Source organism: Mesocricetus auratus, unplaced genomic scaffold, assembly GCF_017639785.1.
Source record: "Mesocricetus auratus isolate SY011 unplaced genomic scaffold, BCM_Maur_2.0 Super-Scaffold_15014, whole genome shotgun sequence".
NCBI classification, from domain to species: Eukaryota; Metazoa; Chordata; class Mammalia; order Rodentia; family Cricetidae; genus Mesocricetus; species Mesocricetus auratus.
This window is the reverse complement of record NW_024429186.1, coordinates 79,205,592-79,231,903: the sequence shown is the minus strand read 5'-3', so window position 1 is coordinate 79,231,903 and position 26,312 is coordinate 79,205,592. Positions and strand designations below refer to the sequence as shown.

Genomic DNA, 26,312 nt, shown 5'->3' with positions numbered 1-26,312 from the left:
TTAAGTTAGCAGCAACCATTGAAACATAATTGACAAGGAGTGAGAACTGTGCCTGATTGAAGTAGCAATCCTGATTTTTTTTTAAAAAGGATACAAAAAATAGCAACACCTGATGATGTTTCACTGCGCCAATCAGTCCCACCAACGCAATCAGGAACAGGAAGATGCCCACAGCGATGACCACACCCACCACCCGGAGACTGGAGATCAGTCCAAAGCCGATACCCCAAGCAGCAATCCCAATGAGCAGCAGACTGACGAGCTGTGGAGAGACGGGAGCGGTTCAATTATACAGGGGCAGCAGTGTCAGGTGTTTACATGGTTCATACGATGGCAGGAGAACCGCAGGATCTCCAGGGTGTTGGTTCCAGAACCTGCCACATACACCAAATTCAAGTTGCATATAAAAAGTTGTCATGTGTGTAACTTCTGACATGCTCCTCTAATCATCAAACCACCTCTGGATGACTCAGACCAGCTAATGCAGTGTCAAGGCTATGCAATGTCACCCACATTCTCAGGGGATTAGCGACAAGAAAGGAATCTGTGCTCACGAAGCAATTTTTGATCCAGGTGGCTGAACCCATGAATGTGAAACCCACAGATACAGATAGTGGACTGAAACGCACAAGCTTCCATGGATGCTATTGTTTTTTTTAATTTAACGTAACCCTGGAGTATGCCTTTTAAAAGAGACTAACATAATCCAGAAAGCAACCATGGAGTCTCAGAGGTCATCTGGATTACAAGGCTCACACTCTAGCAACTGTATTAACTAGCGCAGGACCAGCACATGTAAAACCAGGCAGCAACGCACCGCAGTCCACAATTCTGGTCTGTTCACATGAAAATTATGTATCTTTTCCTACACAACTCAGTTGGCCTGCAGCCCCCTGTGGCCTCCCACTCCCCAAAAGGCTCAGCCAATCCACCCTCCCCTGTCAAGCTGTTCCTCAAATCTGAAGCTATTGTTTCTGTTCTTGCATTACAATCTGTCCCCTATCCGCCTCTGCAGAAACAAGAAGCAATTCGCAAGGAACTACTCCTATGTTCTTACCGCCAGGTACCCCTAGAACTTACAGGCCTGAGCTCTGGAGAACACTCGAAAATTGTTTTCAGAACCACTGTTGGTGCTAATTGTATTGACATCAAATATGTTAAAATACAGAGGGATAAGAGACCATGACAGACATCCAGATGAAAACAGGACAGGAGAGCTTAGCCATTTAAAATGAAATGGCATCTGAGCAAGAAGAAACAACGTCACATTTCAGTCATTTTATTTACAGGTTTGTCAAGCACTACCAGAAAAGCTCGCACACCTTAGGAATTATAAAACTCAAAGCCACAATGACTTAAAATTAAAAAAAAAACAAATAAATAGTAAACCACAAAGGGCTTATAATTAACTCACAGAAGACATATCTAGCTTAGTCAGGTTTCAGGGAAGGAGTGGGGGGGGCTGTAGAGCAGGGTCGTCTCCTGGAGTACTGTAGGGTTTGGAGAAATCAAAATTCAAAACTAGATTTTTCTAGCATCATATTATTGGAAGGCCTGGGAAATCTGTTTAGTAACTACCATTTGATGTTTTTCTGCTAATATGTATCATTGTTTGTGCTAAACAACACTAAACATGCTCTAAATGCACTGATTTAAAAAATATTTACGTATGTAGAAATACAAACAGAACTGCTAACTAGTGTATTTAAATATTCTATTTGTATTTTTATCCAAAACATTTTCTTTTTGGAATCTTGGTCAAAGAGCCAAAACACAAGAACAAAAGAAATCAGCTTGTAGAACCACAGAACCAGTTTTTGGGGACGGGGACCTGGTGGCCTCCACCCCTGTGGCCAGCACACAGAGAACAATGAAGATGCTTCCCAAGTTCCATTTCCCTTCCTGGCAGCTCCTTGTCACTTCTGTGACATCACCCCCTCAGCCACCTCACAGTTTCAAACAACAGCGAACAGAGAAAAAGACCTCGGCCCCTTCACAAGCGATCTCATTTCTGACTTTGTCACATCCAAATGCGGTACACTTCCTTTCACAGTCAGCAAAAGCAGATGTTCTGAGGCAGGGGTGAGGAAGGGCGGGGTGAGGAAGGGCCTCCTCTTCCTGGGTTAGCATCACTGCTGAGTTGTGTGGGCCACAGGTGGCAGTCCACACACACACACACACACACACACACACACACGTCAGGGTAGCTAGGGGCCTCCAGAAACATACCCAACAGAAATACGTGCGTCTGTATCTACTTCTCAAGAAAAAAGAGGTTTGAAAGATCTGTCCCACACAACTGTGACGGATCAGGCAGAAATCCGTAGGGCCCAGCAGGAGGGAAACAGAGCAGAACACCCTTTTCCTTGGGAAACTTCAGAGGATGTGACGGCTTCCCACCCACACTGTGATTCGCTTAATCAACTGATGGTAAGTGCTGGCTGGTCATCGTTACAATACCCTTTTTCCCCCTTCAGTTACAATACCCTCACAGCAGTATCTAGACTAGCGTTTGACCAACAGCTGGACCCCACAGCCTATGTCCATGGTAACACAGATTCCTCACCCCCTCTGCTGACACCAAGCTCTGGGTGGGAGGCTCGCTCCCTCATTTGGATGAGCTCATGAAACGTCATTCAACGTAAAGAACCCTTCTGGGCCAGAGGACTGTGGTTCTGCAGCGAGAAGCACTTGCCGCCGAAGCCCGACACGCAAGTCTGCTCTCGGAACCCAGTAAAACGTCAGATGTGGTGGCATCGGCTCTTCTCTCAACACTCCTCGGGCAGGAGACGCGAGAGCCAGCTGCAAGCCCTCGGGCCACGTGTGGCGCGGAACACACCGTGCAGCAACGGGAACAGGAGACACACCCTCAGCAAGGTGGGAGGCTAGCAGCAACCCCCAAAAGCCGTCCTCGGCTCCCACAGCACACCGGGCGGTACACACGCGTGCAGACACAGCTTTACAGAGCCCTTCGGAAACCATGCCAAATGTTACTACGCTAACGGAGTTTCTAATAATTGAGAGTGTTAAAAGTTAATATCCTTAACTACTAAACTAAAAAGTAAGTGAAAGACTTACAGGCGGGCCCTATGACGGAACAGAGTTGGGAACTTTTTCCCCTGGTTGTGCAGACGACGGCCCTACAGTCCCGAGACTGTACACAGCGTGGAGACACACAGTACAGACGGGATACGCCGGCTTTGCTGACACCACCCCATCTTTTAGTTTTATTTGGCGGAAGTTTTGAGTTTTTGCTTTGTTTGGGAGTTTTGCTGCTGTTGGTTTAGTTACATTTTTGCTTCATTTTTGTTGGGAGGATTTAGAATGGTGGAGATAAGGTCCGGTAGCTCAGGCTAGCCTCGAAATCAGGATGGTCTTGCCTTGGCTTCCCGAGTACTGAGATGACACGCATGTGCCACCATGACCACCAACACCTTCATTTCCAACTGTGGAGTCTATGTTCATGAATTTCCATGTATCATGAAGTATTTTTCTTCCTTTGATTTTTTTTCAGACTATTTAAAAATATGATGACTCAGCAAGCAAGGGTGACTGCTGCCAAGCAGGACAACCAGAGCTCAATCGCTGGGACTCACACAGTGGAAAGAGAGAACTCCTACAGTGCTGGAAACTGTCCTCTAAATTGTACACACATGTATACACACACACACACACACACACACACACACATGCACGTGCACACATTGTTAAATTAAATAAATATCATCTGATTGTAATGAACTCACAAATAAAAACACCATGCATCTGCATTAGGGTAGCCATGAATGCAAACAGAAGGAAGTACATTAATGTGCACTCCCCTTTATGAGGCTCTCCCAGCTGGCTCTCCCGTCCCTCCCAGACTCAAGCAATCCTCTGTGACTACAGGAGTACACAATGATGCCTAGCTCCAAAGGCCCGTGTCCACAATGTGACACTAAAGATTGGCCAAAAGGACTTAGAAGGTGTGCAACTGATAATTTCAAAATACGGTACTCTGGATTACCTGAATAAGACTTACATAGTTCCAGAGTCCTTGCAAGAGGCAGGAGGGGGGTGTGAGTCAGAGAAGGACTCGGCTGAGGGAAACAGGGTGTCGTCTGAGAGGCTCAGGGTGGCATGCTGTGAGTGTTGGAGGCAGAGGAAGAGCTCCATGCCAAGGAATGCAAGGACCGTACTCTAGGAGACGATCCGAGATCTGCGGCGGCTCCTGCTGTCGGGTGTGGAGAGTACACCCCGTTGCTTTTGGCCACTACACTTGGAGTGATTTTTTTACCAGCAGGAAATCTATGGGGCTTTTGAAAGTTTGCCTGGTCTAAACAATGGAAACAGACTGGAAAGCACATTACAACATCAGAACCCAAGGTTATGCAGGGCCTTTGAGAACAGGTATTACTTGCCTTACCATGGGCAGTTCTAAACTATTAGGAATCTTCCAGCCGGGCATGATGGCCACACTTGCAATCCCAGCACTTGGGAGGCTAAGGCAGGAGGGTTTCTAAAAGTTCAAGACCAACCGGACTACCTAACAAGTACCAAGCTAACAGCCAGACCTCCATTGTAAGACCCTGCCTCTGAAAAATAAAAAATAAAAAAAAAAGAAAGGATGGAAATGGCGAGACGGCTCAGCCGTTGAGAGCACTTGCTGCTTTCCAGAGGACCGGGTTCGATTCTTGGCTCCCACATTGCTGATCACAACCTGCAACTCTAGTTCCAGGAGACCCAGAGCCCTTTTGTGACTTCTAGGGACACATAGCATGTATATGTGGTACATACAAGCCAGTAAAACACATGTAACATAAATAAATAAAAAATTTAAAACATTTTTAGAGGGGAGGGTGGGTGTGGGGAGATTGCTTAGTAGTTCAATACCCTTGCTGCCCAAGCCTGAGTTGGATCCCTAGACGACACCCCCACCCAGTCCCCTGAGCACAATGGCACTTGCCACAGTCATCCACAATCATGCAAATTCACTGACTAATGAGTTAAAATAAAACAACAATCTGCCCTGCTAAAATATATTTCAAACCAATGAAAAAGGATTTAACACATACACGGAAACTACAGGAAACCCCGTAGTCCCCCAAAGCGAGGAGAACTGAAAGCCTTCGCTGTCCCATCCCTGCTGGCAGCGGAGTCTAAAGGAGACTCTGGGTTCTGGCCAAGCAGAACCAGGAAGTGGACCCAGAAAGCTGGGAACTCCAGGTAAAACTCTGTGGGAGACTGCAAAGATCCCCAAGTGTCCTCAAAACTCAGGAAACGAAACACTCAGTCTCCTAGGCGTAAAATCCACTTTACCCACACATGCAGGGATCTATCTGCACGCCACATTTCAGATGGCAGCTCGTCACCAGATAGAATGACAGAGGCTGAGGAAGACTGGACAGAAGCAAACTAATGACTCAGAGATGTACGCAAACCCCAACTCCCAAACAGCTCCAGATTTTAAAAAGACAAGTCTTGTTAGCAATCAAAATTCCCAAACACCTAAGGAAAAAAAAATCTATGAGAAAGACAACGATAAGAGCTCCCAAGAGCCTGATGTAAACACCGCTGAAACTAAAAATGGCATATTTAAACTAACCAGGCTGGGCGTGGTGGTGCAACGCCTTTAGTCCCAGCACTCAGGAAGGCATTGCTCTGCGCATTCAAGACAGCCTGGTCTGTGCAATGAGTTCCAGGACAGCCAAAAATAAAAAATAATTATCTAAGGGGATTTAAAAAAATAAAAAGAAAGTGGGGAGTCATATTTTATAGGTGTAGACTTGGAAATGAGCCAAATACATCAAATCAAATAAAGAGAAGCAACAGGGCGGCAGTGACCAAAGACACTTTCTGCCAAGTTGACAACCTGAGCTCAGTTCCCTGGGACCCACACAGAGGAAGGAGAGAAGTGGGTCCTGAATGTTGCCCTCTGACCTCCTCACACATGCACAGTGACACAAACACCTCTACACAATATATATAATTTCAAAAGATAAATTTAAAATAGAGATCAGAAGGAGAACCAGGCTAAGGTGAGAGTGTGGGTGTAGTGGTACTCACTTACAATCCCAGGGTGCAGCGGGGCTCACTTACAATCCCAGGATGGCAAAAACAGGGCAGAAGGATCAGGGGCTGATGGGCAGTCTCAGAGAAGAGTCTGGGTCCAGCCTGTGCTCCAAGAGATTGTGCCAAAAACAGATAAACTTTTTCAAATTAAGAGAAAGGGTAAATGCCACAAAACTTCCCTGATAAGGAACACCCAACAAAACCCAGAGCAAAAATTCATACTCAGTGACAAAACATGAAACTCCCTTCAAATTTCAGGACACAAATTTCTCCTAAGAGGGATAAAAAGCAAAGATGAGGGGCAGCACCATCGTTATGAGTAATTAATGACCATGTAGAGAGGAAATCCAAGCGTCCACACAGTATTAAAATTTGTAGAAACAAGTGGTTACCACCACAGAATAAAAATATAAAAACTAAAAGCAGGACTAGAAAGACAGCTCGGCAGTTATGAGCACCGGCTCAAAAGTGGTTCAGAGGAATTAAAAATAAGAAGCAATCAGAAAAAAAAGCCCAAAGACCAATCAACAAGCAAAATCCTAAATATTAGACCAAACACAATCTCATGCACACTAAAGTCACAAAAATCCAGTGACATGGTCAAGGGGATCTGAAATTCACCTCCAGGCAAAAGGGTAAAGCCTTGGACACTTTACAGAGTAAGAATTTGGCAGGAGTCCCAAGTACTCACTAGCCTAGCAATTCTGTTTTCAGGTGAGTCCCCAAGGCTCCTTCAAGCACCTACACACACCAGGACACTGCCACACCCTTGTGTGGACCAGGAAGTCAATGGATTCACCCCCACACCTATGACTGGGCATCCATCAACACAGTGTAATCACATAACAGAATACAAGTGATATGAAACTATTCAATAGACTTCAAAAACAAAAGATTAAGCATTATACAAGTCTTGATACAATATGTCAATTTCCAAACACAAACTAGCAACACAATTTCCTGTGGCTCGAGTTGTCTTAATCATCATGAATGGACATGCACATGACAGGTGTGGATTTGAAGACAGTGACCACCTACACTGTCTTCCTATGGGGCCAAAGGGGTGCAGAGTGGCTGCTGGTTCCACTAACATTTACTTCTTAGAGAAAATGTCATGGCAGAACACTGGGCATCTGTAAAATTCAGCTGCTAAGTTCACAGGACCCTGTCATGTTATTTTCTATGTACATGAGATGATATACATAGATAAACTATGAGTTGATAAACTATGGGACATTACTAGCACTTTCTTCTATGTGCACCAACTGGAAACCTTCCGCCTTGCCATCCCCTATAAATCAGACCATCCAGCCTCGTCCAACAGTCGTGGATCCTTATCTATGAGTCATCGAGGGCATCCACACTCCTCCTTACACTTCGCTCCCACTCAGGAGAAAGGACAACCTGCAAACAAAAGAGATGTACACCCAAAGGCAGGCCACTGGCAACAACTTACTGACCCTCCATGCGCAGAGGGCCAAAGGCATCTCTGGGGCCGAGGTGACATCTCAGTAGTGGGCGGTGCTTACCTAGCACACTCAAGGGCCTGAGTTAGAGTCAGCACAAAGATAAGCAAACCAAGTCCTCCAAGGCCATCATACCCAACAGTCTGAAATGTGAACCACCCTGTCCCCTCACGTGCACACAAGCACAAACACACAAACACAAATCACCACTTGTAAGGGGCCTTCCTGAAAGTAAAAAAAGAATGTAGAGTCAACCCTCTAATGCAAAACCAATTCTGCATCTGTTACTGCAACCAGGGAGATCACATGACCACGAACTTGCGTGAACGAATTAACTTCCCTGACTAAAACCCAAACAGAGGTTGGGAAGATGGCTAAGCAGTTGAGAGAGAGCATTTGTTGCTCTTGTAGGAGGACCCAGCGTTGGTTCCCACGTGACAGCTCACAACCACCTGTAACTTCAGTTCCAGGGGACTCAACAGGTGAATACACTCCTACATATGAAATAAAAATAAATGACTCTTAAAGGGGAAGAAGCTGGAGGGATGATCCGCTCAGCAGTTAAGAGTCAAAGCTCTGCTCTTCAGAGGCCCACACGGTTTCCAGCACCACTAGGCAGCCCAGGATTACCCCAGAGGATCCTATGTCTTCTTCTAGCTCCATGGGCTCTACGTGAATGTGAACAAATCCACAGCCAGACACCTACACACACATATAATTAAAAATAAAAATAAATCTTTAAAAATAGTAATAAAATCCCCAAACAAATGAAAGTGGGTGATTTGTGTTTGTAACATAGTATAACTGAAACTCACCAAATAGTCACAATTAACACCGAAAGAGATTCAATGTACTTCTAATTTTTATTAAAAGGGGCCTTTCCACATAATAATGTAATGACTTATTTCTCAGAAGTAATAATTAAATGTTACCGTTGGTTTACAATTTTAAGGAGAATGAGATTACAAGTCCAAGTTAGTAATCTAAAAATTACGGTTTCAGATGAAATTAACTGTAGCTGCATAATTAAAAAATCTAAGCCTGTCACTACACCTTGGGAGACAAAGCAACTGCAAGGACTCTTTTGTTCAGGAATAATAACAGTTTTCTTATGAAAACAGTTGCAACGGAAAGTAAATTTAGAGCCATGACAAATAGTTTCCTTCCTCTGGGAGACGGAACGCTGATAAAAACAGATCATGGCTGTTAACTCCTTGACGGTGTTGTTTTTATGAGCAGGAAGCACCAACCTTTCCTGTTTTCTCTTTAAAACAAAGAAAATTTGATCTATAGCAAGCGCTTTAAAGGGGAGTTAAAAGGGCTGTGATGGAAAAGTCATACAACAGCAAGACTATGAAAGTGTCTAAATCCAGCATCCCTTCCCCTAGCCAAATGCCCAGGAGGACACCCAGATGCCGCCAGTGTGCCATAGGGACACATGCCCAGTTCACAGGCTAAGGGACAGCACCAACGTGCCCGATCTTAGAAAGAGAAGGGGGTTTTGGAAGGCGACCCAGGTCAGAAATGGTCCTGAGGGCAGGGCCTCAACGAGGGGTTAGAAGCTTTATGTAGTCAGGAAGGGCCCTGAGCTGCCCCTCTGCTCTGGTGCCAAGGGAGACCTTCATCTACATAGCGATGGGGAAGTGTAAGTATGTGATCTTGGACTTCTTACCCTATAGAAACTGTGAGGAGTAGGATTTGCCTTATTAATTACCCGGTCTGTCATATTCTACTACAGCAATATAAAATGGACCAAGACACTGTCGTAGTTACTTTCTATTGCTATAACGAGACACTGTGACAAGGCGACTTAAAGAAAAAAAGAGTCTATGGAGGGTTTACAGTGTCAGAGTGTTAGTCCATGAGCATCACGGTAGGGAGCATGACAGCAGGCAGGCAGGCAGGCACGGGAGCAGCGGCGGAGAGCTTACATCCTTATTAGCAGGTCTGTGTGGGGAGAGAGACTGAGAGACAGAGAGACAGAGACAGCGAGAGAACTGAGAACAGCCAGGGCTTTTGTGGACCCTCAATGCTCAAACCCCAGTGACACTCTTCCTCCAACAAGGCCATACCTCCCAATCCTTCCCAAGCAGTTCCACCAACTGGGGACACCAAGAATTCAAACAGGAGTCTAGGGGGGCCATTCTCATTCAAACTACCCCAGACACTAATTGATGTTTAATTGTTCTTCGAAGCCAGGAAGATTAGGTCATTCTCGGCTAGCATCCTGCCTATCTTGTTTTAATATTACTGTCTGTACTCCTATGCTCTCAGAACCCCACGATGTGAAAGGACTGCCTATCTCTGGAGGTAAGACATTAACTACCACCCTGCAGCCCCAGCCAGCTCTGACATCATTGAAGGAGGTGCCTGCAGTCAATGCTATGTTGATTTCGTATTCCCAGCACTTGGTTAACTGCCTAGAGCAGAAGAGGTGATCAGTGCAAACTGCTGGGTGAAGGATTCTCACTCCTCCTCCTCAGAGCATGGGGAATGCTTTTTCTTCAGCCTGTACACTACTTAAGGGAAAGAAACTCAGTCCATCCTTGTACCAGACTTTTCTTTGTACATGCAATACATAAAATTACATCGATTCATCAAATATCCACCCTATTCAGGAGCAAGATGGAGACAGGAGTATTTCTAAGCCAGCTACTTCTTTTGATCACCAGAAATAGATGAGATGTTTCAGTTAAATTATTCCAAATGTCTCATTAGCTCTAAAAGGAAAGGGAGCATTCTGATGGCCAGGCATGGCGATACATACATACCTGTAATCCCAGACAGAGGCAAGATAAGCACCATATACTTGATGACAGCCTGGTCTACCTATTGAATTCCAAGTCATATCATATCAAAGCCCCGTCTCAGAGCAAACAAACAAGGGGCTGGAGAGATGGCTGAAGGGCTGAAGACACTCGGATGCTCTTGCAGAGGATGCAGATTTGGTTTCCAGTACCCCCACTTGAAGGGTCAGAACCATCTGTAGTTCCAGTTGCAAGGAATCTGATGCCGCCCTGTTCTGCCCTCCTCCTCAGATACTAGGCATGCACATGTACACAGACATACATGCAGGCAAAACACAAGACACATAAAATAAATAATTTAATAATAATAATAACAATAAATGATTGGGAATTTAAATAGTAGAGCTGGAGACATGGCTCACTGCTTAAGAGCAGTTGCTGTTCTTCCAGAGGATCTGGGTTTACCCACATGCTGGTTCACACCATCTGGAACTCTAGTTCTATGGGATCCTAGACCCTATTCGGGTCTCCACAGACTCCTACACACATAAGGTAGACATACACACACAAAATGAAATAAATGGAAAGAAGGGAGAGAGGGAGGGAAGGAGGGAGGGAGGGAGGGAGGGAGGGAGGGAGTGATGGAGGGAGGGAGGGAGGGAGAGAGGGAAGAAGGGAGGGAGCTGATCTGGCTTGGTGTGGCACACGTCTTGAATCCCAGCACTCAGGGGGCAACAGCAGGCAGATCTGTATGGCCTTTAATCCAACTTGTTCTACATATCAAGTTCAGGCCAGCCAGAGCTACACTTTGTCTCAAAACGAAGAAAGAGCAATAGTTCTGATGAAGTAGCAGGCAAGAAAACTTTGAACATTGTTGTGAGTCAGAGTGCAGGACTGCACACTGCCGATGCCATACAGACCTTGATTTATACATAAACGCAGGCCTCAAGCCACCTTTCCCCTAAGTCCTTCAAGAATTTTGCCATGAACTTGTGATTTCAAAGATCAAGCAAACAGATGCATTTGTAACATAGAACATCCGGCTGAAGACCTGAAAGCCCACGAATAATCCAGATATTGCTGAATAGCCAGGCCCTTAGCATGAAGCCAAAACGCCAGTTCTTTCTCCATAGTATTTCTTCAACTGACACAAAGCTGGAGAGCTCTTGCCCATATCTGTAGGGTTCTCCACATTCCCACTGGCTTTTGCTTACAAGGCACAGAACACAAAGCACTAACTCCTGTGATGAAACTATATAAACGAGAACTAAAAGTAAGGCATCCTGACTGAACCATTTTCCAGGGTCGATTACTTTGAATGGTACCCATGGCTGCCAATGAGATTCCACCCCTTTTTCTTTGCCATGGTTACAAAAACACAAGGGGGGGGTTATTGGCAAAACAGCCCCTTGCTGACATCTGCTCTGAGTGCTCACACAGTGTAGGGCTGCACTGTGTACTCAGCAAAGAATGTGGTGGGGACATGGCCCTTACTTGCTGTTATTGTGAAGAGAAAGAAGGGGTGTGGTGGCATCTTGTTCCGCCAACAGACTTGAGGCAATGGGTCTCTGCTGGAGTTGAAGACAGGTAGTTGTGGTTATGGTTTTCCTTAGTTATGGTCAAAGATAAGCTACATATAAAACTTTACATAGAACAGATTATAGAATATTTTCTTTAAATTTTGCCAAATGTTAATGGACTAATAAATATTGTAACCATAATCTTTCTTGATAATTGTTTTGTTATATATAATTTTACTAAGTTAAAGTTAAAACCTTTTCATTTAGACAGAAAAGAGGAGATGATGGGGGATGTCCTTCTGTATGCTGTGAATATATGTTTCCCTTATTGGTTGACAAACAAAGCTGTTTCAACCAATGGACAGGCAGTATTCAGCCAAGTAGCTATTGAGAAGGTAGGACACCTGGGCATTCTCTGGCAAACAAAGAGCACGTGGAAATACACAGATCAACAATTATGGATTAATAATTAAGAGAAAGCTAGCCAGTAAGAAGTCTAAGCCAATGGCCAAACAATTATAGACATTAAGTCTCATGGTGGTTATTTTATAGTAGCTGCAGGGACCCAACTGGGTAGAGAGAAACCTGTCCAGTAGCACTGAAAGGAGACAGAGAAGATCTCCCAACAAAGGGGAGGGTGGAAAACAGCTCTTTTCTTTTGTCTCCTTTGAAATCTTTGTTTAAACTAGAAACAATCTTATTTTGCATACCAATCCCAGTTCCCTCTCCCTCCCATCCTTCCATGCCCCCCACAAAGCCCCCATCCCACTCCTCCAAGGAGAGTGAGGCCTTCCATGGGGGATCATCAAAGTCTGTCATATCATTTGGGACAGGGCCTTGGCCCTCCCCCACGTATCTAAGCTGAGAGAGTATCCCTCCATGGGGAATGGGTTCCCAAAGTCTATTTGTGAACTAGGGATAAATACTGGTTCCACTGTCAGAGGTCCCATAGATTTCCCAGGCCTCCTAACTGGCACTCACATTCAGAGGGCTTGGTTCAGTACAAAACTGGTTCCCCGGTTTTACGACTGGGGTCTGTGTGCTCCCACTTGTTCAGGTCAGCTGTTTCTGTGGGGGTCTCCAGCATGATCTTGACCCCTTTGCTCATTCCTCCTCCCTCTCTACAACTGAATTCCAGGAGTTCAGCTCAGTGTTTAGCTGTGGGTGTCTACTTCTGCTTCCATCAGCCACTGGATGAAGGCTCTAGGATGGCATATAAGGTAGTCATCAATCTCATAATTGGGGAAGGGCATTTGAGGTAGCCTCTCCACTATTGCTTAGATTGCCAATTGGTGTCATCCTTGTAGATCTCTGGATATTTCCTTAGTGCCAGATCTCTCTTTAAACCTATAATGGCTCCCTCTATTAATGTATCTTTTCTCTTGCTCTCCTCTATTCTTTCCCCGACTCAGTCTTCCTGATCCCTCATGGAGAACAGCTCTTTTCCATGACTTCTTCATGTTCAATAATTAGTGCCTGGGGATGGATCTCAGTTGGTAGAGTAGCTGTATAGCAAGCACAAAGGTTCAGTCACAGGAAGTCCGGGGCCCAATCCCCAGCACCAACTAATTCAGGAGTGGTAGTGAGAGCACGAAATGACAGCTAGGTTTGCCTAAGTTGACACACGGGTTCAAGCCCGTCTCCTGCAGCTGCTGCACTCAGCTTCTCCAACAGCCAACTCTATCTCGTTCTCCTCCACTACAGCTATTCCGTTTGCAGAATTCACCTTGTCACCTAGACCTCATCATATCATTGCTTGTGTAAAAGGACCACTACCCTTCTCCAGCTGCCTTCCCTGACTTATGATTTCATACCATCACAGCCCTGCTAACGCCATTCTTATGCTCACGGTACCTTCAAAGGCATCTCCTGGGACCCCTCTCCCCTGAAGTCCAGTGAGGTGAGTCGCAAATGCTGGTAAACAACTGTCTGAGAATCCCTGACATCACATCTAATGCTGGACCTTCCCTGGTCCTGCTAATCCTATTCCATCTTACCAGGGGACCGACTAGGCCACGCCCATGAGGCATCTATCTTTTGTCCCTGTCTCTAAAACCTTATTTTCAATCCAAGAGAAATTGTCTCAGCCCCACCCTCAAAACAGGACCAGAATTTATGTCTTTTCACTTTGGCTTATAACATTCTATGCCAAGCCTCTGTTATAGCAATAACTTTGTGATTACCAACAGCACTTCTGTGGGAACACCTGTAACCTGTTTCCCTCTGAGGAGACCCTCGATGCTTCTGTGTGCACATCTGTAACTTGCTTTACTCTGAAGACACTACTTGTTCTGAAGTGAAGGCCATGAAAAAAGATAAGCCCTTTCTCTCTATCTTCTGGTTCTGACTGCTGTTTCTTGCTGGCTGACAGCCAGGAATTTTGACATCACTAGCCAGAATACTACAAAAGAATTGCACTCCCCTTTCTCAAAAACTTCACAAACAAGAAGTCCACTGTCCTTGTGATCTCAGGATCAATGTCCTATATTTCCAGATCCTGTGTGTAAGCCTAAAATAAAAACCAAATAAATAAATAAACAAACAAACCTCCTCAAGAACAGATGTGTGTGAGGGGGAAAAAAAAGTAAAGGAATACAGCAGAACAAATTAAACTTAGTTGCAGACTCTACCGGGGAGAAGGTAACTTCGCTTCATTCTGAATTGTGAACTTCTTTTCAGTGGGGAGTGTCAAGGACCAGGTGGACCTTTAGGGGCTTAAATAATAGGGATATTACTACGCCCATCTAAACCCACATCAAAATATCAAAGTCATTTGAAGAGCCAAGGTGTGGTGATGCATGCCTGCAAACCAGCACATGCATAGCAGAAGAAGAAATTAAATTTGAACAGCTCATGCTACAGAGCAAGACCCTGATTCAAAAACGCAAATAAGGCTGGTACAGTGCCGCACACCCTTAGTCCCAGCACTGAGGAGTTCAGGCAGGCGGATCTCAGTGAGTTAGAAGCCAGCCTGGTCTACAGAGCGAGTTCTAGGCCAGCCAAGATTGTATGATGAGACCTTGTCTCAAAAATAAACAAACAAATAGAGCAAAGCAAAATAAATAAACTTGAATGGTTTTAAAATTGATCAGAATTTTGAAAATTGCTAAATACAGCCATTGGAAAGCAATTTCAACAGAGACCCTTCTTAACTGGGGTACTAATGTGTTTGCCAGAATTCTAATGACTAGACTAGGTTTAAAAACTGTACTAAACATAAAATATTTTAAATGCAATTTATATTAAAATATACTTAAATAAATATATGATAGGTAAATATAAAATCCAGGAACTGGAGATATAGCTCAGTTTGTAGAACATTTGCCTTGCATATATACACACACATAATCAAAAATAGAAAATAATGTAAAAATTGTAATTCTATGCTTACAGTCAACAAATCCCAGTCGTTACTGTCTCACAAGCAAAAGACCATTGTTCTTATTTGTGGATATGAACTCTTGCTTTCCTGGAGCATGTTTCTAGCAGCCTATATGTTTCAAAATCCCAATGGCTTGAAAAATCCTTCATTATAACACACGCGTTTATAAGTTCAAAAGTTATAGGTTCAAAAGATTTGAATAATTGCCCCTTCATACTTGAAGCTGTAAGGATTTAATTCTATTTCTATAATGCATATAAGTGTTTTTAAAACATACTAAGTTATTGTATCTTAACCACAATTCCATGAGAGAAGAATGAAATTATCATCAATTTGCAAATGGAGAGACTGTAGACAAAACAACAAAAGACAAAAACCATGCTGTGTGGTTTACAGGTAGAGCTGGGAGAACTGACTTCCTCAATAAATACAGTGGCATTTGTCTCCTACCAGTTTACCAACTTTTTTTCATTCTATTATAAAATATATCTCTTTTATTTTTAAATTACATGTATGTATTCATTTACTCATTGTTTGGGGCGGGCATGTACACACACGCCATGCGGAGGTCAGAGGATAACATGTAGGAATGGGTTCTCTCCTTCCACCACGAGGGGTCCAGGCTCCTCCTGAGCCAGCACTCCTGTTAGACGTGTTAAAACAGAAACCTAGAAATCAGCATAATTTTTGATGTTTCAGAGGAACGCTTCTCAAAACAAGCAAAGGTGTAGAAGGGAAAACTGTAAAGTGGGCTACTTACCAAAGGAAGAAGAAAGTGAAAGAATTCAGCTGGGCATGGCTAAGGGACACCTGCAATCCTACAGGAGACTGAGGCAGGAAAAAGACAGCAAGTTCAAGGCAACCAGAGCTCAACAGTCAAGACTCTCCCATTAACACACACACACACACACACACACACCCATAACTCACGAAATTTCTTTCTGATTTTAACTCTGTTATTTTCTGAAGTTAAAATCCATTTATATTACATAGCATACCATGCCCACAGTCTAAATCACAAAATGATTTTTAACCATATTATGCCATTCCTATGTGTATAAAACTGGCCTTGCAATTCTCTTGTGTCTGGAACTGGAGGATAAGATACAGCCTCCCTATACAGCTAGTTGTCCCCATACTCGTGGTCATCCTTGCGCCTCAGCCTCCCAAGTGCCCATTGCCATGTACCAACACCCAGAAGTTGGCAGCGCAATTTTCTTTTCCTTGTATTAACCATGCACCTGTGTGTGGGGGAGGGACACGGGTCACAACAGGCGTGCAAAGTTGATAGCCAACTCGCAGAAGCCACTTCTCTCCTTCCACCAGGTGGGGTTCGGGGGATCAAACTCTGGTTGTCGCACATCTCAACATGGATAAACGGCCTGGGATTAGTTGCCAGTACCAGAAAAAAAAAAATACAGATTTCAAAAGGTTATGTATTTTAATACATTTGCTTCGTATGTCTTACAATCTCCTACAAACAGCAATGTATGGCCTTTTAAATGTTCCCAACATTTATCAAGATGCTTTCGGTGAAAACAAATGCAGGGCTGGGGAGGTGACAGCCGCTGAAGGCATTTGCTGCTCTTGCCGAGGACCCCGGCTCAGTCCCCAGCACCCACCGGGGTGGCTCCCGACCATCTGTAACTGCAGTTCCAGGGAGCCCATGCCTCTTCCGGCACTAAGCACATACAGGGTGCACGGACATATATGCACATAAATACTCCTACACACAAACATAAATAAGTAAACACACAAATGTAAAAGGCTGTTACAGAGCACGGTGGTAGATCTCTACCAAGGCATGTAAGATGCTGAGTCGGCGGCTTTGACTACAAGAGGCATTAGAGGCTCCAGGGAGGCCACTTGCCAAAACGAGGCATCAGGAACTTTAGATATAGAGGGCTCGGGAATTTCATTTTCCGTGGGACGTGGGATGAATGGCTGGCATCACAGTTAGTATCTGAAACCTTTCCTAGCTCTCGCTATGAAACCTGGAGACAGTTATTTGAATGTGAGATAAAAAATAACCATTCTGTTTCATAACTGAAAGCAAACCTTACCCTGCTACCCTTGAACTTTCGGAATTCTGCTTTGGTAGGAACTAATGTATTTGATGAACTATGTAATAAATGGCTAATTAATTTGAAAGGGAAAAGAAGCTGAGGCAGGAAGATTCCAAGTTTGAGGGCAGCCTGGGCTACATAGTTCAAGAACAGACTGGGCAGTACCCTGTCTCAAAATAAAGAAACGAAGTAACCGATTCCCCAAATTTACTCTTTCATTTCCTCAATTCAAACACCCCCTCTTTATTCCTAAGCCCGGGAAGATTTCACTCAGTCCTAAATTTTAAGGTGTCTAAGCTCTTATACACAGTCTGATATCCCCAACTAGAGCCTTTGTTCCTACAGGTCAAATAAGTATTCATTGAGGGCTTCTGCATTAATTTCCCTGGGGTTTCGGTGCCGTGCAAGATAGTTGGTGGTTTACAGTCCTCAAGATCATATGCAGTAAAGGAAACACAGACGTCATCAAAACATGCCTACTTCAGAGCCCTGTTTGGTTTGCTCCTGCATTTCCAGGCTAACGTCAGCACACAGGGGGGCACGGGGGGGGGGGCACAAGCAACACTGTTGACTAGAGAAACTCGTCATCTCTAAATACAGGAAGTCCTGAAGCAAGTGATCCTGTCCCTTACGACACCGCGTGGACTTCCCCTTCCCATCTGCTCTTAGAGGCTGCTTACATACCCTGCATGAACCCAAGGTTATTCCCGTCCTGGGGAAGCCCCCCTAGTTCAGAAAAGAACAAAACCCGCCATTAACCTCCATAGGGCCACTGAACTCCTGGGGTGTGTTAGGGGACGTTCCCTGGGACTTGCTTTAGGGACCTGCTTTCCGTTTCTAGGCTGGTCAAACTGCCAAGGCTCTGGCTGGTCAGATCACTTGAGGATGCCCGAGGCTCTGCTGATAGAGTCCCAAGTTCCTCAGGAAACGCTTCAGAACAACAGTGCTGACGTCGGACACAGGCATGGGCATTTCTACCACAAGCAGCCGTGGCTCTGACACTCGGAGGAATGACCTCATATTTAACCCTGCAGCACTGAGCGGATCTTAGCGGCAGTTAGCAGGGCCCGAGTAAAACCCACAAAGGATCTTTTGATTCCTGCCCTAAAAATTACCTCCTAGGGCCAGCAACCACATTTAAAAAAAAAAAATCTTAAAATGTGGAGGGAGAGACAGTGAAGACACAGAACTTAATTGATAGCTGCAGAAGATCTTTCTACCTTTTAAAATCTCGCCCAACTTTACCTCCCACGTAAACTGTTACATTTACAATATTATAACCTATTTTCAACGTTTAGAAGGCAGGCAGAAAATAACGTATTTCAAGAACTGTCCCTTTGTTCAAAACAGGTCTAGGATTTTTAAAAACTAACCATACTCATAGTCCCATGAATTTCAAATTAAGTTTTACTGTGCACCTGTTAGAAATCACTTTTCGGGTCAAGTTGAGGACATATATTAAATAATCTTAACATATCCCGCTAGAGTCAACTTTTCTTTTTCCTGGCGTTCATGACATGTTGTAAATACAGCCAGGGGGGGAAAATGTATCTTGAAAGCAATGGTACTTGGTTTGAAAAGAACCTTCCTGTTTTTAAAAATGTGTGTATTGCACACTGCTGTTTGCAGACAGCCAGCGAAGCTCGGCAGCAGCCATTGCACTGCGTGGGGGCAGGCACAGCAAGATGGAGAATCAGGTAAACAGATGACCGAATCACTGGAGGGGGAGGGGCTCAAGGCACAAAACAGAATGTGACGTTTCAGGCAAACCATTCACGCCAGTAAGAGAAAAGAGCGGAGGACAGATGGGGACTAATAGGCAACACGGTCAGCGTGTTCGATGTGAAAACATGGCACGCATCTCCAATTACAAGGTGCTACATCACCCTGTGTTCTTTCTTCCAAGTCTACCATTTGCGAACACGTCGTCTAGATTCCTAAGAACAAACCAGAAACGCTTAGGCCATCGATGCCTATTTCTGGCTTGCCTTCAAAGCCTTACCATCTTGTTCAGGCACGCACACACACACACACACACACACACACACACACACACACACACACACAAAGGTAAAATGACCGGTTGCCTCTGCTCTTAACCCCAAGCAGCCAGTCTCGCTTGCCCATGGGTGTAACCTAAGCTGGCCCAGATGGCCGGGCTCTGCTAACGCAGGGGAGCCGGGTTTGTTTTCAGGGTGGGTGCTGCGAGCACCAGGTGTATTTATAGATGGAGTGAGAGGGCCGAGAGGAAGTTTCGTCCTCGCAGAGAAGACAGCTTATGGAAAGACCTAGATTCCACAGCTCGGTTCCACTCCAGACCCACCAACGACCAGTATGAAAACGTAATAAAAAACCTTTTTTTAAAATCTTTACCGTTATAACATATAGACAACTCCGCTTGCCGCAGAAAACCAGAATGACAAGTGTGCATGAAAAGGAATGTAGGTTTTCAATAAACGTCACCCTGCCTCCCTCCCGTTCAGCCAGGATTATGCCTCAGAAATGAAAACGGGCTCTCAACGTTAAAACTGGGAGGCATGCGCCGATAAGCAGGGAGAAGAAACAGGCAAGCGACCTGGGTGGAGGGAGGGTTACACACTAAATGGAGTTTGGATGTTGATGAAGGGGAAGGAGGAAGAAGGCATGGAAAAGCCATCCAGTTGGGAGCCTCACTGGCAGGAGCATCAACAAAGAGACTTTATGTAAGCCCGAAACACAAACTTCGGAAGCCACGGATATCCTGTGACCTCGCTCGGAGGCCTCCATTCAAACGACAACGCTCAGACGGGAGCCAGAAGCGCGCCATCCACAGGCCGCCTGGTCCACACCAGGCCACGCTCTCCCGCAAAACCGCCCTCCCAGCCCGGGCTGCTCTCCAGCCTCCGATCGCGCTCCAGATGGGAGCGTGCGGCTGGAGGGACCGGGATGGGATCCTGGGGAGGGATGCGAGGGCGGGGAGGGACGGGCGAGTACCAAGGGAACGGCAAGGCGAAGGGCTGCAGAGCGCCGGGCCAGGGGCGAGCGCCACAATGAAGGACGGGGCGGAGACTGCGACAAGGATTGGGGTCCAGGGCGGGGGCCGCGGGCGCGGCTGGGGCAAGGGAAGGCTGCAAGGGGCGCGGGGTGGTGCTCAGGCGGCCAGCCGGGCTGGGAGGAGGCTGGGGGCCCGCGCAGGTGCCACCGGGCGCCGGCGACTTACGGTGTAGAGCAGGTTGAGCGCGCACAGGCAGTTCTTGGAGCACGAGAAGCCCCCGCACACCATCGTGGCGCGTGGGCTGGCGGGCGCCTGCGAATCCAGGCGTCCTCGGCGGGGCCGGGCGGGGAGCCGCTGGATCCTAGCCTCCTGGGCCTGTGGCGGGGGCTGGGCTCGGGGTTGGGGTTCGGGGTTGCAGTGCCGCGCCCGCAGCGGCTCCCACCCGCTCTGCAACCTGCGGCGGCAGCGGCTCAGCCGAGCGCACGCCCCGCCCCGCCGCCCCGCCTCGCCCCGCACTCTGATTGGCCATGGCCGGGGAACAAAGGTAGGAATATGCAAATCAATGCGCTCGGCCGACCCGGATCCGGGAGGGGCGGGGCAGCTCTGCAGAGCGGGGAGGGCGTCTAGACCGGCGGGAGGGCACCGGGCCTCGGGCTCGTGACAGTGGCCTCTGTGTCTTTTGCCCGGGAGCAGGTGAGCAGCAGAGGGCGGGGCTCCACGCTGGCAAAGAGAAATGACAGCACCTCTCTCCGTTCTTGCCCCGTGCGGGTGGGTGACGTGGCAGCCTTTTGAATGAGATGATAACACAAAACGAAGCACCTGGCCTCGTTTGAATGAAAAAAGGACAAGAATGGAAGACTTAGAGAATGAGGGTGGAGGCAATGAAAGGAAAAAAAAAAATAAGTGAAAGGCCAAAAGGAGTAAACCAAAACCTGTTTCTCCCAACGTAGGTAAGAAATGTGGCCTGAACTGTGACAGATTTCAGGTCAAAAGGACTTACTCTACTGGGGATCTCAGAAATACTAGTAAGCCTCATGAATACATATGTGCAAAAGCAATAAAGAATCATTATTCTTGTGGTAGGGTGCTGAATTTTAGAATGCTTTTTTGCATAAATAAGAGCTGGGGAAGCCTTTCAATGACAGATGCCGTTACTTTATTATCGCTTGATTGGCAGCATCTTGAATTCTGATTCCTTGCCTCTAACTAGATTAGAAGAACACCAAGCACCTTTTGACAGATCATTGCATAGTATAAAGAGTCATATCGACGCTATCAGGTCCCCACCCCACCCCCAACGTGTTTTAAGCACCACTGCTGTGTTCCGGCTGCTAACTTAAGCTGGTAGTAAAGACTTGGTTATTTCATAGTATTTTCTACCAATAGAAGATTTTATAAAGAGCCTTTCAAGGGCATTAAGGGTTGGTTCAGGGGCTGGAGAGATGGTTCAGAGATCCTGAGTTCAATTCCCAGCAACCACCTGGTGACTTACAATCATCTGTAATGAGATCTGGTGCTCTCTTCTGGCCTGCAGGCGTGCATGGAGACAAAGTGTTGTATACATAGTATTTAAATAAAATCTTTTTTAAAAAAATAATGCTGATGCCCCACATTGAAAAAAAAAAGAGTTGGTTCAGCAGTTACAGCTCTTGCAGAGAACCCCAGCACCCAAATATCATCTGTAACTCCAGTCCCAGTGGATCCAATGCCCTCTTTTGACCTCCGGGGCATTAGGCACGCACAGGCACACACACGCACACACACACACACAGGCACAGGCGCACACACACACACACTCACACGCACACAGACACACACAGGCACAGGCGCACACACTCACACACAGGCTCACACACACTCACAGGCAAAACATAAAATACTAAAATAAATCAAAAAAGGAAGTATTTTCAAATGTACTGTACATTTTGAGTCTAAAACTCACACTGCTACCTGAATGTATGGATCAAAAAAAAACATTGATTTAAACAAATTATTTAAAAGAACTTCAAACACTCTACTCCCTCTTCTAGCCTCTTCATGCCTTCTGTAACTTCTCCATACAAACACTCGTGGATCCTTTGTCTTTTGTAATCCTTCTCAATCTTGTGTAAACTTCCAGAAATATTTTTAAAAATTAGTATGGAAATGGCCCCCTCGAGTCCAAGCTATACCTTTAATTCCACTTTTCCTTTTAAAACCCAGAAGTTCACGCCTCGTGCGGAGGTGCATGCCTTTCTACATGTTCACACATAATTTAAAAATTCTGAAAATTTTTGAATGGGCAAGAAAATTAGATTTAGAAGTCAAGCTTGGTAGTACATACCTGTAATCTCAACACTGGCAAAGCAAAGCAAAGGCAGGAGCATTGTGAACTGGAGGCTATCCTAGAGTAAGTAACAGAATCATCTCAAAAAAGAGAGAAGACAGCCGTGGAGAGACTGGCTCAGCAGTGACAAGGGCGCAGGGCTCTTGCAGAGGACCGGATGATGTCCCCGCACTCGAAGCCACCGGCAGCTCCTGCTCCTGGGATCCATTGCCTCCTCCTGCTCCTGGGACCCATCACCTCCTCCCGCTCCTGGGACCCATTGCCTCTGGCTTCGGTGGACACCCGCACTCCAGTGCACACTTACACACACCCGCATTCACACAACTGAAAATAGCATGAGTCAAAAAGATGGTTTAAATACTAGAAGGAAAGACGCCCTTCCGCTGAGCAGGTGGGGACAAGCAGATGGATTTCTGGGCTCACTAGTCAGCCAGTCTGCCTGTGTAGCATGCTGGGTCACTAAGACTAAGGGGGCTGTCCTCTGGTCCCCACATGCACGCGCGCGCCTGCGCATACACACACACACACGTTCCAGCACACACCATGCATGCACACTCACACACAAGTACATGTGCACAAACAAAGAAAACCTGATTGAAGCCATTGTTGGCTACTGTTTAAAACTGGCATGTTTTCTGCCGGCCGAGTTGCTAAGAGAAATGTGCAGTCAGGCCTTATAAAACGTGTTTCGGTGTGAAGCACGTGACCCTTTCGTGAAGGAGTGAACAAAGTGGGTGTTTATGTCACTCTAGCAGAGCAGCAGTAAGCTGATGTGGTGGTCTCCTCCTATCCAGGGGATTTGATCTCAGCTATTCCTCTGCAGCGCTGCTCCTTGATTTCATCTCTTTCAGAATCAGAACTGGTAGGAAATATTCTAATAGATAACCATTTCATTAACGTTAGAATAAAAAGAAGACAAACGATTGAGATAGCTAAACCCACTTCTGCCCTCTCTCTGCTTCCGGCCTCCCTCCTGCCTGCCCCCTTCTTTCTTCTTTCCTTCCTCTTTCTCTTGGTTCTTCCTTCCTGTCTAGTTTTTGTGATACTCTTATTATTTTTCCTTTGTTTCTCTGAGACAAAGAATCCATACTTACATACATACATACACACACACACACACACACACACACACACACACACACACATACACACATCCCAAGCTAACTTAATGCTGAATCTTCCGGCCTCAGCTCCCAGGTGTGGCAAATACAGACACGGGCCACAACAGCCAGTTGTTTGTGATGTGATTCTGAGCCACGGCAAGGACAAAGTCAAGTGAATCTTTCCAGATCTTCAGAGTCTGAATGCCAAGACTGAGAGGGTTTGATGTGCAAGGCGTTCATTGGAGAGGAAAACCCGGGTGTAGGACGCAGGAAGGAATGGGAGTCTGGAGATGCTGGACAACCACCATGCAAGTATGCCTGTGCAAGGGAATGGGCAGAAAGGACAGAGAGGAAGGTTTTAGGATCTGCAGAGGCAGCTGTGACTTGAATGCAGTTTCCTGTCTCCCTAAGACTCTGGATTTAAACTGACTCCCCACTGTGAATATTAAGAAGATTAGAGAGCATCACTGGGGTGGAGCCCACCATGAGTGCACCTTGATGGCATTATAAAAAGAAAGAGAAACTTTGGCTGCAGGACATAGAGAACTCAAGTCCAACTGCTCGGGAGACTTTCTGCTGGATGGCTTCCGTACAGCCAGAAAGTGCTATGCATCAGCACTCTTACCCAGCTGGGAACCCTGAAAGCTGTGTCACCAATCCACAGGCAAGGAAGTCCCAGTGCCCTCAGGTATAATAGTGGGATGACTGTTAGGGAAGAAAACCACTGCTTTCGGTGTGGATCTGGGACCTCCACAGGAGGGGATAGATGCCTCGTGTTATGTAACCTATCAGAAGTGAGGCTGGAAGGGAGATGCACCGTGACTGTAGTCTTGTTAAGTGGGCATGAAACAGAATCGCCTTCTCTGTATGTAGCTTATAGCCAAAGAGCATGCTGCACTGGTCAGAGAAGCTTCTGTACAGGTGCCGGCCGCTGCCAAGACTGAAAACTGTGCTTCAAAAACCTGATGTCTGGATGTGGCAGGGCTGTGGTGCTGGCTCACAGCAGTCGTGACTTGCTCAAGCTGGGGCCACATCAACATTCCACCACGGGTGGGGGAAGGGGCTCACGAGGCCCCACTGCTCCCTAAGGAGCTGTTGGCAATTAATAACTGCTGGGGGAGGAGATTCATAATATCCAGTGGCAAATTGCCTTGCTCCAGTAAGCCCCCACCCCCCAGCTCCTCCCGCACTGCCCATGCTCATGCCAACTGAATTAAAGTCAGCTGAAACAAAATAATAATAATAATAAATCAAATTAACTCAGTGGGTCACAACATCAGCAGCAAAAAGACTTGAAAGTAGGAGGTGACTTGTTTAAAGAAACAGGAGAAGGGGGGACAGGGTACAGTTCTAGTGAGGGGATAACCAGGATGCATTATATACTTTATATGCATACATGAAATTATCAAAACAAACTCTTTTTGTTTGCTAAAACTCACCCCATCTATGGTGCTGTGCTGCTGGCAACAGAAAAGGAATGGATACCAAGCCTACAGAATGTCTTTGGCCAAACTCACAAGTATCCACAATGCTATCCACCTGTCAGGAAAGAGTAAGCCATTGACTAACAAGTCACCACAGTGCCATCTATAACTGATTTCTAATGGGGACATGAGACCCATCTTATTAGACTACCCACCGTGGGTCTGAGGAGTTCATTTTCTAGAAAAAAAAGTTAGGGCTACCATTTTCAATACTGCAAATATAGTCACATTTCAAACTTGCACTCAATTTTGTCATCACGACTTATCGTGGAAGGAAATCTGTGATCTTAGCTCATTCAGATGGTAATAATCCTTACTCAAAAGCTCTTCATCATTTAGATTTAGCTTGACATGTTCTCAAAACTTTTTAATAATTATTATTTAAGCTTAAGGTAAACATTGGGTTTGGTTGTGAACCTTGCCTTTAATGACTGAGTCATCTCTCCAGCGTTATCTTAATTTCTTTTAAAGAATTCAACGTAAGGATTTAGTCATGCTCAATTCGTCCTAAGAAGAGCCAGTGAGATGACTCAGTGGATAAAGGTGCTGCCTCCAATACAAGCTGAGTTCAATCCCCCAGAACCCCACACTACAGAAGGAGGCCCAATTCTAGCAAGCTGTCCTCTGACTTCCCCATGGGTACACACACACACACACACACACACACACACACACACACACACACACACATTTTAATTAACAAATTAATGCTAAGCAAAATAGTACCCCAGACACCTCCAGCAGTGACAACCATGACACAGCAATGCTTTCAAGACCTCTCAGTCTGAACACAAAGTTAGATAAGCATAAAATTATTCACAGTTTGTCAATGCTATAGTAACCTCAGGTTCTTTCATCTAGAGTACTATGGCGCTATGCCTAAGGCCCACTATACTATTTCCATAATCCATAAAGTATTATTAATAGATAAATTACCAACATTTACATTTTCAATGTTTTAAGTGCAATTGGTATAGTTAAATTATTCTAAAAACAATTTTTAGTACAAGTTGGAGGCCATTATTCCTTTGATTGTCTAATAAGCAAACAAAAGAGAATATGAAACTTGGCAAGTTTTCTTTTTATTTACTTATTGTTTATTTTATTTATTTATTTTGGCATTTTGAGATAAGAGTTTCTCTGTGTAGCCCTGGCTGTCCTGGAATTCTCTCTGTAGACCAGGCTGTTCTCAA

General features: G+C 45.6%; 1 protein-coding gene across 1 annotated transcript in view; it reads right to left on the bottom strand.

Annotated features, from left to right (window-relative positions):
- The window catches only part of Tspan13 (tetraspanin 13), a 29,005-nt gene extending 8,340 nt beyond the window's left edge, over positions 1-20,665 (bottom strand). Inside the window, exons 1-2 of the mRNA XM_040743238.1 lie at positions 20,432-20,665; positions 95-262 (exon numbers count right to left, since the gene is read on the bottom strand). Coding sequence (XP_040599172.1) covers positions 95-262; positions 20,432-20,494 — 231 coding nt within the window. The 5' untranslated portion in view covers positions 20,495-20,665. The remainder of the gene's footprint in view (positions 1-94; positions 263-20,431) is intronic.
- Positions 20,666-26,312: the final 5,647 nt, after the last annotated feature.